This window comes from Mustela lutreola, chromosome 11, assembly GCF_030435805.1.
Source record: "Mustela lutreola isolate mMusLut2 chromosome 11, mMusLut2.pri, whole genome shotgun sequence".
Taxonomy (NCBI): Eukaryota; Metazoa; Chordata; class Mammalia; order Carnivora; family Mustelidae; genus Mustela; species Mustela lutreola.
In genome coordinates, this window is record NC_081300.1 from 59,207,172 (window position 1) to 59,222,513 (window position 15,342).

At 39.8% G+C, this 15,342-nt stretch overlaps 1 protein-coding gene across 5 annotated transcripts in view; it reads right to left on the reverse strand.

The window, feature by feature from the left end:
* PIEZO2 (piezo type mechanosensitive ion channel component 2) overlaps positions 1-15,342 on the reverse strand; it is a 450,629-nt gene that overhangs the window by 17,536 nt on the left and 417,751 nt on the right. For all 5 annotated transcript variants that reach the window (XR_009345787.1, XM_059139043.1, XM_059139042.1 and 2 more), the window contains 5 exons: positions 12,697-12,879; positions 8,691-8,943; positions 7,613-7,745; positions 5,534-5,681; positions 5,222-5,436 (listed from right to left, as the gene is read on the reverse strand). Coding sequence is in view for 4 of the 5 variants with exons in the window: in XM_059139043.1 (XP_058995026.1) it covers positions 5,222-5,436; positions 5,534-5,681; positions 7,613-7,745; positions 8,691-8,943; positions 12,697-12,879 (932 nt within the window). In the remaining variant the exon portion in view is untranslated. The remainder of the gene's footprint in view (positions 1-5,221; positions 5,437-5,533; positions 5,682-7,612; positions 7,746-8,690; positions 8,944-12,696; positions 12,880-15,342) is intronic.

Consider the following 15,342-nt stretch of genomic DNA (forward strand, 5'->3'; position numbering starts at 1 on the left):
ACTAGGCAGGTATCATTTTCCCTGGGTTTAAAATTAAGTGTAAAGTTTTTTACACCAGTATATTACTTTTTGTATTTTGGATTTGTTTTGTTAACTTTTAATTTTGACATTAGAAGAAGACGTGTTTTTTTTTGTTTTTTTTTTTTTTTTTAGCTGAAAATAGCTATTTAGTTGACCAGATCCAAGAACCGTCCAGGAACACTTGAATCTTTGTGTCCCAGGGGCCTGGTAACCTCCATGTAGATCTCAATACGTAGAAACCTCAAAAATATTGCTTGTAAGTGTCTCTGCTGTGAAGAAACCAGCTTTGGTATTTCAGTTCCTAATAAATTAAAAATATTTGACCATGATCTAGCACTTGACAAGTTATTAATAAACACATCAGAACCCTTACAAAGAGCCCATCTCAAACATCCCTTTCCTCTTCCTTCCTGGGGTTGTATCTATTGGCACTGTAGTAGGAAAGAACATTCTTTTAACTCTGCAGGGAAATACCCTTGGCTTTTACAAATAATTTGTACAAGAACTGCATGAGGAAAAACTCTATATTTATCAAAATTATACAAAGACTTAAAACTGTATTGTCTTCTAGTCCTTATAAAAGGACTAACCCATATGGTGATGAGCACTAGGTGCTGTATGTTAAGTGCTGAATCACTAAATTGTATACCCCAAACTCATTTTACACTGTATGTTAACTAGCTGGAATTTAAATAAAAACTTAAAAACAAACAAATAAACAAACAAACAAACCTTTCCCTTCCTACAACCTTAAAATGAATCAAGTTGGAATAAATCATAGTTAATCTGTAGTTACTGAAGTAATTGTGTCAGATCTAATTAAGGACATTAAGATTGTCCCACACTGAAAGACCTATTTCTTTGGTGATCTCTCCATTTTTTATTGCTGGAGGCTGGAATCATGCCTTACTCATCTCTCCATCGCCCAGAGCACAGGCCACACAGGGCTTTGTAGACTGTAGGCACCTAATGAAAGTCTGTACACTAAATCATATGCATATACACAAGAAATGCCATTTTTTTCAGATTAATTATTCAAAACACCAGAGCTTCCTGATGCTCAATATTATAACCAGTAGCCATAATTTTTTTCTGTATGCTTTAGAACCATACAGAAATTCCAATTCCAATGTGTACCTTCCCTTACTCTTTTCCTGTTTTGAAAGGATTTAGACAATATGACTATTAATGAATGTTTTCTTTTGCACAATAATGAATTAAGTTTTCAGTAACAATATCTGGAGAACAAATGAATTATTTTCATGTTAACAAGTGATGGCAGCATAGGGCTTGAAATGTCATGAATGTGTTCTGTCACAGACATGCTGGCAATGAAGACTCAAGGCTCACCGATCCTAACATATCTTGAATTAAATATCCAAAAATAAAGATAGGGCAATCCTTTGCATTAGGAATGACCATTGAGGTGAGGCCATTGAGATGAGACAGAAATGATCTCTGCGGCCATTCTCAAAAAATGTTTATAGCAGCTTTATCTGTAGTTGCCAAAGAAGTAAAAACAACTCGGGCACCTGGGTGACTTAGTTGGTTAAGTGAATGCCTTTGGCTCAGGTCATGATCCTGGAGTCCCAGGACTGAGTTCCCCATGTGGCTCCTTGCTCAGCAGGGAGTCTGTTTCTCCCTTTGACCCTCCTTCTTCATGTTCTCTGTCTCTCATTCCCTCTCTCTCTCTAATAAATAAATAAAATCTTTAAAAAAGGAAGTAAAAACAACCCAAATGTCCTTAAACTTTTCTATACTTAAACACGCTTCGGAACATTTATATGATAGAATATTACTGACCAACAAAAATAATTAAGTACTGACACAGGCCACGATAGGGATGAATATCAAATACACTATGCCAAGTGGAAACAGCCAGCCTTCAAGGCCATCGAATGTGTGATTCCATTCATATGACATTCTGGGAAAGGCAAAATTGTAACAGAACAGAAAATGCATGTCCCGGAAGCTAGACGTGAGGGAGAAGGGGCCTACAATGGACAAGAAGAGTTTCTGGGTGATGGAACTGTTTGATAACTTCCTAAGTTTTTATTACTTTAAAAACTGAGATATTATTGCCATACAACATTATATTAGTTTTAGGTGTACAACTGCAGTCAAACTTTTAAATATTTATCATAGTGCCTCAATCCATGGAAGCCATTGTGTCGTCCTTCCCACAAAGGGCCAGGTCTCTGCTTTAGTCACAGGGACATGATGCCCCTTTTCACCTGGTCTACTGCCCTGGACATAGCAGGTGCTCAATAAATGAAAAATTGAATTGATTATGCAATTCAATATGCACAAAAGAAGTTTTCATTCATTCAGTCATTTTAAAAAACATTCCAGCTCTGTTTGGTTTGGAAGGTATTATTGCTTAATCCCCAGAACCTATGGATATGTATTGTTTCATGGCAAAGAAGACTTTATACTTGATATTGGTTAAGGTGTTCAAGGTAGAGAGAGTGCCTGGGTTATCCAGGTGAGTTGAATCTAGTTAATGAGCCCTTAAAGGGAGAAATCTTTCTCCGCTGTGCTCAGAAGCAGCCAAGATGGCAGAGGAATGTTCAGAATGATGCAATAAGAAGCGGACTCCATGCACTGAGGTTGCCTTTGAAGGCTAAGGTGGGGCCATGAGCCAAGGAAGGCATCTCCGGAAACTGGAAAAGACAAGTAAAGGGATTCTCCCCCAGAGACTTTATTTTTTTATTTTATTTTATTTTATTTTATTTTATTTTTTTCAAGATGTTATTTATTTATTTGAGAGAGAGTGAGTGTGAGCGAGAGAGCAGAAACAGAGACAGAGGAGAAGCAGGCTCCCAATTGAGCAGGGAGCCCGATGTGAGGCTTGATCCCAGGACCCTGGGCACATGACCTGAGCTGAAGGTAATCACTTAACCAATTGAGCCATCCCGGCGACCCACCCGAGGGCCTTTAGAAAGGAATGCAGCCCTGCCAACACCTTGATTTTAGTCCAGTGAGAACTGTATCAGACGTCTGGCCTATACAACTTTGAGGTGATAAATTTATTTTAAGTCCTTAGTTGGTGGTAATTTGTTACAGCATCAATAAGAAACTCATACAAGTGGGAATGACCCAACTATTTGGTGATTTGATCCTGCTAAAGGATTCTCTAGGGTTTTGCCATTGCCATGGTCCTGGAAACATCAGTCTTTGTTGAGGACTGTTCTATCGAGACAGGGCAAGATCGATGTTCTGAAGCTCTCTGCTGGGGGTGAAAAAATTAAATTCTTTTCATAAGTGCATAATGAATAGTAGGTTATATTATGATAACAAAACTGCTTGGAAGTGAGTATAGGATGCTCCCCATGGGAAGAGAGGTGAGGCATAACAATTGGGTCAAGAGGTCTGTGATTGGGATCTGATCTCACTACTAGCTAGTTGAGTGACTTTGGGAATCCCTCTTGGGTTTGGTTTCACCCACCTTCATCTGTGGAATTAGTAGGTCTAGAAATATTTTAAAGGTCTCTTTCACTCTGAAATTAAGAGTTTCTAGGAAGGCTGATGGAGAATGTGTGTTGAAGTTTTCAAATGTCACAGAAATAATCAAAATTCATCATCTAACTACCATGGGTGTTGAATGTGGTTTATTTAGAAAATCACATTTATTCTGTTTTAAAGACTAACAAATAAGATCCACAATGTTCTCATGAACAAATTCTAGTATTTTTACAAAAAGTTTGCCTTAATCTGAATCATTTTATCAGCCAAGCTATCTATGTTCACTCTCCCCATACACAGTGTGGCATGAAAAACTTACTGGGCTGTTGGTAGTCTGGGGGAAAAAAATCCTTTCTTTACTTAGTTCTGCTTTAGACTCATGGAAAATTATCCTAATTCCATTCTTCCTTTTAAAATATTTGCATTGCCACTGAAATCAAAAGGTCAAAGTCTAGCCCACTGGGTGAAAGCAGACATGTAGCTCCAACATTGTCAGAAGAGATCTGAATTTCCTTGTTAGGAATGACAACTGAGTCAAATTATGAAGCACATAAATGAGAGAAGTTTTCCTTACTTTCTAGTCATACTTTGGAAAAGCGTTAGCCAGCCTGATTGGCTTGTTATTCATGAGGCTTGGCCAGGGATGACCCTTGAGTTATGATAATAAGATCAATTTTCCTGTTAAACGTGAAGACTTTTAATGAGATGTTAATTAAATTGATCATTATTATTACATTATAGGGGTGCTCCCACGTGCTCTAGTGCTGCCTCTTTGCTCCCATTACCTCCCATTTATACTAGTCCCCCTTGTTTCTCTTCTATCCACTAACCCACTCATTTGCTCAAGCATTAAGCACTGGCTTGGTCCCAAGTAGTGTTTCCAGTGGAGGCAGCCTGGGAAATCTAAAGAGTGAGGAAGAAGAGTGGATTGGTTGTGGGTCAGAAGAGTAGCGAGCCTCCTTTGAGGTGCAGGAGAATGTGGTGCCCTCTAGTTACTAAAGAGGTTCAATATGGCTGGAGCTTAGATTCCAAGGAGACAGAGGGAAAGGCAGGAGCCAGCCACTTCCAAGGATCTCACTAGCCCTTTCCCCATCGACCATTAGTCTCCTCTTTTTATGTGCCTCTCCCACTCCAAACTCATCTCTAGTGCATCTTAACCAGCACCAATAGCTTTATTAACAATGGCAGCATCATGGCGTCATGGAGATGAACGCTTCCTTCTCCTACCCTCTTCCTGTCAGGTGCTTTCCAAACACTGTCACGTTGCTGTTTACAACTACCTTATGTGGTAGACACTACTGTCCTCCACCACCAACCAGCCCTTTATATTTTCTTCTACTAAATGGTCTCCATTTTTTTTCATCCACTATTCATATGACATAGGCTGATATCCTCATCCTTTTAGGAATGCCTGTAAGACCATGTCTCCGTTCATCTCTGTCTACTAAGGTATAGAGACAATGACAATGGGAGAACCCTGGTTTACTCAGATCTCTCCTCTCATTCTGAATATCCTATTTCCATGAATACATATGGACATGCAGTAAAATGCTTTCAAGGAATCAGTTCACATTTTGGAGTCACACTGAATTTAATGCTGATGAAGACCTCTCACTTTTCCAACCCATGGTGCTGTTCTGTCATGCCTCCATCTGTACCTGGTGATTTTGTTGTGGCCATGCCTATGGGATGATAACCCATCATAGTGAGTGCACGTCTCCAGCTTCCACCTTACCTCTCAGTCACACCGGGCAGGATGAAGAACATCCAGAAATGAATTCCAAACACGAGAATGACCTGAAAAATGACCTTTCCCAGTACAGTCTTCCTCAGGTATAGGGCTCGGTCCACCACCATGGTTCCAAACTGAATGAGGACCATCACCAAAAACGGCCCAGGAACCTGGTCCTCCGACAGTGAAGAGGTGATGTCTGCTGCTGCTGAGTGTTTCTGGTAAGGAAACAACAGGTTCACCCATGAGTGGCATTTCACAGGACAGCATCCCTCTTACTCATTGAACGTGTGGTGGCCTTTGTCCCCAACCTACCCCGAAGGCCCAGAAGCCAAAGACGATGATGACAAAGTCAACAGTGTCAGCCAGGAACATGAGCACATACACGTCGGTCACAGCACTGTAGTCTGGGTGGATGAGGTCATAGAAGAACTGTCTGATGGGCACATATATTTGCAGAGTCCTGCAAAACAGAGACCCCCAGCACTTGCTTCAGGAGGGGTGGGTGGGAAGAATGACCAGATACTGCCATCATTCCATTCCTCTGCATCCCTCTTTCTAAGCAGGTCACACCTCCCTCTTCAGGCTCAGCAGAGTTGGCTACAGGGGCCTCCTGCTCTAACAGAGAGCATAGACAAATTTCTTTCCAAGGAAGGCACTCTAGCCCTCTTTGCTGATGAGACCACAGGCCTCTTCTCATGCTTGAAGCATAACAGTGGTCTCAGGTCTCAAGGTGGGGGGTTTGTCACCTGATTCAGTGACTCCCTCTCTGGGAGCCCCTAAGCATGCTCCCTAGTTCTCTGTGTTTTATTTCCTCTACTGGAAAACTGGGGTAAGAAGCAGACCGGAGACTCAGGGATGGGGTGAGAATTGTATGGGGCTATATGGCGGTGCTTAGACCTGGAGTCTGACCCAAACACCAGGGACACATTAGGTAGTCCCTGCTCTTCTCCTGTTTGGGTCCTGTGCCCCTCCTTGTTCCCAGGTGGTGCCTTGGGCTTTTGACTGCACCTTGTTCTGTCCAGCCTCTGCCTTCAATTCAAGACCATGTTCAGTTTGGATGGCCCACCTGGTCTTGGAGCCCACATTCAGCGCTATCCTTCCAGAACCTCTTCCATTCCTGTGGCTCATCTGCTGCCCTATGTCCCTGGCACTTGGACATGGGATGGTGAGCATTTTGTTGGAGATGAGCTGTGTGACATAGGACCTTAGTTTCCACTCTCTTGGTTGAGAGTGTTTCTCTAAGTCCCTTCCAACTTTGACATCATACCCCTGTCTGTCTGGTTGGGCTTTAGCATGATGATGCTTGGGAAATCCTGAACCAGGAATCCTGAAATCATTTATTCTTCAAATAGGAAAACTGTGCTTATAAACATAATGGATATAAAAATGAACCACACTGAAAATTGATTTTTAAAAACAACACATCCCCTCACACCTGTTAGAATGGTTATCATCACAAAGATAAGAAATAACAGGTGTTGGTGAGTATGTGGAAAGAAGGGAACCCTTGTGCACTGTTGGTAAGAATGTAAATTGGGGCAGTCATGGTAGAAAACAATAGGCTCCCCCTAAAATTCAAAACAGAGCTACCATATGAGAAAGCAGTTCCACTTCTGGGTATTTATCTGAAGGAAACGAAAACTACTAACTCAAAAAGATGTCTGCCCCCCAGGTTCAGTGCAGCATTATTTACAATAGCCAAGATAGAGAAGCCGCCTAAGTGTCCACTGATGGATAAATGGAAAACAAAAATGTGTATACACACACACACACACACACACACACACAATGGCATACATTGAAATATATATATTATACATGGAACAAGTCAGAGACTATCAGATAACATATGATCTCACTAATATATGGGATCTAAAGAAAAATCAAAATAAAAAATCCATACTCATAAATACAGAGAACAAATTGGTTGTTGTCAGAGTGGGGACTGGGCAAAGGGGTGAAAGGGGTCAAAGCATACAACCTTCCAGTTATGAAATAAGTTAGTCCTGAGCTGTAATATGCAGCATGGTGACAACAGTTAATTAATCCTCTACTGTACATTAATCTTAAATACTCTCATTATAAGAAAAATAATTTGTGACTATACGTGGTGATGAACGTTAGCTAGACTATCGTTGTGATCATTCCCCAGCATATGCATATATTGAATCATTATGTTGTACACCTGAACTTAACCTGATATTATATGTCAGTAATATCTCCATTAAGAACAATGGGATAACTGGTCATTTTCTTTTGCCTTAAGCAGATGATATCTGTGATATGAGAAGTAACTTCTCTGCCCTTTAGTCCTGGTTTATATCAAACAACTGATACCAGCTTCCTGGCCCTAAAATAAAACACCCCACGCAAATGTGTTCAGGCACTCACTTCTTTATGGTAAATGCTTTTGCTTTGATTAAATGTTCTTGAAGCTTTTCCATATAAAGTTCCCTTTTGCTCTTCTGCTTGATGCTTAAAACACTGCTTCCTTTTTGACTGCTGTTCCTTGTGCTTGTGCTGCCTAGAAATACAAAGAAACCAAGATGTTCTGAGCTATGGGTTTGTTGACATAAGAACCACAGAAACCCCTGGGACCCCCAGGGCGGAGGGATGGCGTGAAGTGGATTTAGAGGGCGGGTATACACAGGTGCCTGTAAGAACAGTGACTAAGGATTTGGAACCTGCAGTTTCACCTCTGCCTCCCCAGTAAAATGCATCTGTGGGCTTCTACACCCAACACTCACTCTTTCTGAAGTTGTTATGGGATCTTTATCCCCAGAAGAAAGAGACTGGAAGAAGGGACCCCAGGTTGTGGGGTTTCCAGATCGGGTCAGTGACCTAGGCCTTTTTCATGTCTAGATTTCTCTAACTGCAAAATGGTTATCGGACGACTGCCGATGTCTGCCTGAAAAGCGTATTCCGAAGATGGATATGCAGGTGTTTGGAAAGCTTCAGGCAGGAGCACTATATATACAAAAACCCACTTTCTCCAAGAGTGGCAACTATCGGGCCTGTCTATCTGCTGGTAATACTCACTAGTTCATAAGAAAGGAACAAGAGTATAAATAGATAGTTTTGCTAAAAGTTCCCTTGATTAAATGTAAAAATATTTTCGAAATGAATTGTGCTTTATAGTATTCTGGTCACACCCAGCAGAATTCTCTGGATGTGACTTAAAAATTAGCATGTGCCCACATAGGCAGTGTCCTGGCACCTTTGCACAACTACCCGAAGTCTTTGTCCTGGGAAGGAATCAGACATTTTGAAGCATGAAGTGACCGTCCCACAGCTGAGAGAGGATCTGAACTCGGGTCTGTCTGTTTTCAAAGTACTTTCTTCTCTTATCACAACATATTTCTTTGACAGCACCCAGTAAACCCTTTTACCAGAGACCCAGATCGCTAGTACCAGAAGAACCAGAAAACTCAGGAGTTACTCTAGCCTAAAGATATCTTGTGATAGATACCTCTTTGGGACCTATTGGAAGAAAAGCTGGATCTGGGGGATATCTGGGAGCTGCTTCCCGATCGCTTCCTCCGGATGGCAGAAGGCTGCTCTGGAAAGGATACGTGTACCGACTCTGCCGACGCAGCCAGGTTGATGGATTTCAGAGAATCGGAGGAGGCTCTCCTGCCACGACTAAGGGAGAGCTCATCATCTGACTCTTCCTTGTCCGTGCCACTGTCGGTGATGTCATCTTCATCCCACAAGCCATGGCACTGAGAAAGCATAAGGGACAACTCAGGGGAGCGTTCCAAGGGAGGGAGCTACATTCTTCCCTACAGTATTTCATCCCCCATGATCAGAAAGCCAGACGTGAGATATGGTGACTGTAGTTGGTGACACTGTATTATATAGCTGACATGTGCTGAGTTAGAATTTAAATGTTCTCACCAAATAAATAAATAAAGAGAGGCACCTGGGTGGCTCAGTGGGTTAAAGCCTCTGCCTGCGGCTCAGGTCATGGTCCCAGAGTCCTGGGATCGAGCCCCACATCGGGATCTCTGCTTGGTGGGGAGCCTGCTTCCCTTCTTCTCTCCCTGCCTGCCTCTCTGCCTACTTGTGATCTCTGTCTGTCAAATAAATAAATAAATCTTTAAATAAATACATAAATACATAAATAAAGGAAAAGACCAAAGAACATAGATACATATGGGAGGTGATGGGATTCCATGGAAAGGATCCTTTTACAGTGTTTCGTAAATCACATCATTGTGGGGTACACTTTAAATATACTATAATTTTTTTGTCATTCATACTGCAGTAAAGTGGAGAAAAGATGAGAAAACCAATGGATTCTAAGAAAGCTTTTTATCTCGATGTTTATGATGGTCGCAGTAAAGGGGAATGAGAGAGTGTAGATCATAAGAGCATGGCTCATGAACTGACATGGAGGTAGATAATGTTTGGCAGATGGAGTAAAGGTGAAATTAGAATCACTTGACATGTTCCTGAGTGAAAGCACTTTCTAGAGCATCCTTCTCTGTGCTTACAAGTAGCATTTTAAATATCAGTGGGCGAATTTACTCCCATGGCCCCATGTTCACCAAGTATCTATACTTGAATAATGATGCTCCCTCCGTCAACATACACAGTAAGATGTGAACCCCTGGATCACACATGGCTGAGTCAGGAACAGTACTGCAAATGCTTTACCCCAAAAATATTGGTCCTCATATTAGACAGGGATTATGATGCACTCTGCAGAGTCTGGATTCTGCTTCAAAGAATAAGCAAAGGGACCTGGTAGGACAGATAGGAGGAAGGACAGCAGAAGAGGCTGAGAAAAACCAGGGACCTTGCTGGTGCAAGATGCTACCTGGATAGAAAATTCCCCTTCCAATGAACTTCCTGCTTCAGCTCAAAGCCACCCAGTGAGCCCACTGTCTTCTGGGTTCCCAAACTGTCAAGCTATGCATTTATTCCCTAAGACCTTGCCCAGTCCTCCCTCTGACACAGGCTATAGAGGACAAGAGCTCCAGGCCAATTTGCCAAAATTCAGTTGGTCAAAAAATAACTTGGAAAATGATCAATTCATTAAGAGAAAAAGTCATCTAATTTACAGACTTCTTAAATGTATATAAATACATTATTTCTAAAAGTTATTCAATGGATGCTATTCTTATAAACATAGCAAACATTCTAGATTTTAATAATGGGAATTTTCAACTTCTATTAATTTCTTTTAAATCATTTTAAAAGTTGCTTCTTCTTTTGCCAACATTTGAACATACTTAGATTCTTTTACTACTTTCATAGTAGCATATTTGTTAGTGAACTCTTCCAATTATTTATAAAATGTCTAGAAACTCATACCAAATAGGATAGTTTTAACTGCTTTTGAAATTTCCATATGGTTGGAGTTGTTTGGTTTCCATAGCATTGTTTAATAGGTTTGCAAAGCTGTAGGGTAGTTTTGTCTTCTTATGAAAAGATTTGTCATTCCAAAAACTATTTTTCATTTCATTAGCCAAAATTTTAGCATTATAGTACCTCAAATACATTCATCATAAATATGAAATATTCTAAGAAGAAATCAGAGTAAGTATATCAATATGAAACACCAACATTTTGCTTATTGTATGCTTTAAATATACAATTATAACTGTTAAACCATTTAAATATTAGTAAAAAGGCATCCCAAATGTCCAAAGATTTATAAAAATTTTTAATTTTTTAAATTTTTAACTTTAAAAATTTTTTTTTAGAGAGAGAGTGAGCAGCCTGGGAGGGGTAGAGGGAGAGGGACAGACTCTTTAGCAGGCTACATGTTCCACTCAGAGCCAGATACAGGACTCAATCTCACGACCTTGAGATCATGACCTGAGCTCAAATCAAGAGTTGGATGCTCAACCAACTGAGCCACTCAGGTGCTCCCACAAATTTTTAAAATGTTGCACAAAAGGATTTAACAAGTTGCAAGGGAGTTCTGAAATGACAAGATTTATACGGTCATGTCTTTTTTTTTTTTTAAATTGAGGTATAATTGACATACAACATAATGCCACCATGTCTTAAATGCAGAAATTTAAACTTCAATTTCTAGAACTAAAATAATGATGTTACTATATTTGTTAATATAGTCAGAACAAGAATTAGTAAACTGTATGATTTCAGCTAATTTATCAGAAGAACTGGAAATTTTAGGCAAATTCAATACTGGTTAACTGGTTTCCTTGGATAATATACCTTTGCAAACCCACCACTCTCCTTGACCCAGGTAAGGCTCCCCCTGAGTGGAAGGTTAGGGACCAGCACATTTTGCAAAATGGTGAAGACAGAGTTAAGATCCTGATCAAGCAATATGCAGAGAAAGCCCAGTTTGAAATAGCATACTGAGTAAGACAGAAGTCAAACACACTGTTACATATGTCTGCATGTGTGCGTGTGCGTGTGTGTGTATGTTAACTTATGTCAGCTTGTTCTAAAAAAGAACTATAGGGCGCCTGGGTGGTTCAGTTGTTAAGCGTCTGCCTTTGGCTCAGGGTCCTGGGATCAAACCCAGCATTGGGCTCCCTCCTCAGCAGGAAGCCTGCTTCTCCCTCTCCTGCTCCCTTGCTGTGTTCCTTCTCTCGCTGTATCTCTCCCTGTAAAATAACTAAACAAAATCTTTAATAAACAGAAATGAATAAAGACACTACTTGATAAAATGAAATTGGATTATTTTGTAAAAAGAGACGAGGTTAAAATAAGAGGTGGAAGTAAAGTAGTGACAATTGGCACATTTATACATAAAATGTATATTATGCAGCAATTTCTAATTTTTAGAGTTAAGCAGTATATTTGAAAGCTTAGCTTATAGTTCACAGTGTACAAGAAGAAAGACCCACATGGTCTTTTCAGGGGGATGACAAGAGTTGCTGACTCTGAGACAGGCCATCCTGTAGATAGGTCTTCCCAGAGTAGTGTAACAAATGGCTTTCTCAATAAGCTTACAAGAAGCCCAGCTCTGGGCTTCACTCAACCATTAAATGTATGGTCTCTCACTGAAGCTAATAGTTTCATGGCAAGAAGTAACAAACAAAAGCAATTCTACTAAAAGAAGGTAGGCAGAAGTTGGACTTGAGAGGCAATATGACACTTCCTAAACTGTAGCTCTCTTGTGTTCTGGCTTAAACAAGGAGCAGAATTTAGTGTATTAGGCATGAAGATTTTTCACACCATCCAAGCAATTCCCACAAATATGGATTAAGTAGGATATGTTCATAACACAAGTAGAAATATAGGGGAATTTTCTCCCAAATTTATAACAAGTTCTGTTACTGAGCACATCGCGTTAGAGAAAATGTCCACTAAATGAATACAACTGTTAAAAAAAGAAAAAAAATACAACTGTTAAAAAAAGAGCATACAAGTAGATGCACTCATTCGCCCTCTGGCCTCATGACCAATCCTAATGTTCAGGTTCTCCAGGAATATCACAGGTGGCTGCAGTTATCAACATGTGCTGGTCAGGTGTTCATGGGCCGTACCTTCAAAATTGACCGATGGAAGAAAAGAGCCAGGAGCTGGATGAGATCATAAAGGACATAACCTTCTTTCTTTTCCACTCCTATGATATTAGGTGGGTGGTAAGGTTTATCTTTGTTCAATTCCACATTCTTGTTCCAGGGAAAGAACCCAAATTGGAAAAAATACTTGACCACAATTGCCACCTACACACAGATGATGGAAATGAAAAAAAAAAAATTTACTCCTTTTTAAAAATGGTTATATATGAAAAACAGTGATATAAAAAATTAAAATATCATTTCTTAGTTTTGATGATAAGAATGAACAAATTATGTGGAATAATAACATTATCATTCTCACATGGACTTTAGACCCACAGTAGTATTTTACTCTCACTAGTGCCTCTCATTGCACATACACGAGGCCCCATCAGGTTACCCATGACACCTACTTAAATGACTTTACTTTTGAAGAGTTGGCTAATTTATACTGATTGAATGAGATATTTATATGATTATTCAGTTATTAAAAATGGTAATGAGGAAAAGCTTGAACAAAAAGAAGTTTATATTTTATGTATTGCTTTCATTTGTTGTCCGTCTGAGCATCTCAGGTAGTTCTGAGGCCGATTTTCACTTTCCTCTGACCTCTTTCTTCTCACCATTTTATTGATCTCTGGAAGTTCTCCTCAAGAAGAAATAAAAGTAAATAAAACAAAGACTTGCCAGTTATGGTGACTAGTTCAGGGTATAAATGTAGCGAGGCTGTTTGCGATAAAGACACATGAGAAAACTGATGTGCCTCATTTAAGCATACCGCTAACATTTGTGTCAGCTGAGGTTAAGTGCAATATATGCAATTCATCAATAAAAATATTTTAAAAGTCCTCTTTTGACCTAGAGTTTAGTTTTACCTCTTCTCCTGTCTCTCTCCTTCTTACGGTCAAGCTTCTGCAAAAAACAGTCCTATGCTCCTTATCATGCTGAGCGGCACAGCCATATCCCGGATGCCAGAGCAGAAGTCTGAAGATCACATCGCCTTTCCCATTCTCACTCACACCCCAAACTCTTAGTCATTTACTAAAACTTCTCATTTACCCACTCATTTAGCCTCATCGCCGTTGGGTAAGTTCACATCCTATGACCTCTCACCCAGACAGTTAAGACAGATTCCTAGCTGGTCTCCATGCCTTCACTTTCATTTTGTGTAAAACCTTGCTAAAGATAAGCATGTCTGAGTCATGCCTCTGTCCAAATATTTCCATACCAAGAGGAGAAAGTCCTGAGCATAAACTGTGTTGACATTCCTGAGATCCTGCTACTGTGCTGTTCACTCACAGCCTGCTTACCAGCCCTCATATCCAGCTGTCATTCCTGGCACATGACAGAATATCTGATGCCTTTGTTTCTTTGCATGGGTTATTCCCAATGACTTGCACCTCCCTTTGCTTTCCATCCTTTGGTGACCTTACATTCATCCCTTAAGACTCAGGTCTAAGATGCCTTCTGCTGATAAATGGCCATGATAGCCTCCTCCCTGTACCCATTAAGCTGCAAGAGGCACAGTATCCATCGTTTTTTGTATACTCTAATGCAGTTTTGTGTCATATTATAGGGCAGTTATTTGTTTACAACATATTTTGCCACATTGGTCTGTGAGCCATTGAGAAACAGAAAACAACTTAAAAAAAAAAAGAATTTATTTTCTTTTTCTCATGCCTAGCACAGTTCTAGGGTTTTGGCACATAGTCTAAGTTGTAGAGTGAATTAACACCAAGTTAATTTTCCACTTCCTCACTCCTCGGTGTGATGGAGAAAATGGAGAACCCAGTTTAACTTAATAAAGAAGATTTTATTTTATGATGAAAGCTACATATAATTAGCTCTTGTTCCCTTTTCTAAGTTCTTAGTACCTGCTCTTCTTCCACTTCTAGGTTAGAAACTCCCTCACTCAGAGGTGTTAGAGAGAACAGACCCACTCCCCAAAGGGGAGTCATTTACGTCCCACATCACAAAGTGATGTAGTGGAAGTAATACTTAAAAGCGATTATTTTGACAAGAGTGTGATGGATAGCCTACTTAAAATAATAGACACAAATTTGGTTTTACATCTTTTATTTTTATAAGCATTTAAATGTATTTAAATAATTATTATGGAAAAGAGATACATGATAGTTTAAACTGTTGCTTTTGAGATGATTTGACAAATAACTTTGTTTCATTTTATTGAACTACCTATAAACCAACACAATTTCTAGAATCTAAATGTACATCCACCTTGAGTTCTTTCCTTTAAGAAGCAATCATAGTATCATCGTTAGCAAAAACTTTCCCTTATGAGCCACGTAAGAAAATCAGTCTTATTCATAGACTCCAGAACACAAAGAACTACAATAACCCAAGGCACAAAGTCTATCAAGTCTCCCATTTTATTCCCAGTTTTATTGTTATTATGGGAATTTGTGATCTTGTATATATTTAATGGAGGAAGGACTGAAAAGCAGGTTTAGACAATTGGGAAGCCTTGTCTCCTGTCCCTTTATATTTGATGGAAATAAGGTATCTTACCCTTTTGTCATTCAGATTTTTAGGTAGGTACTTATATGGCGTTGTGTTTAGGTGTGTGGACACTGGCTTTTAGGCTTAAAAATGGGAAATATACCTGTT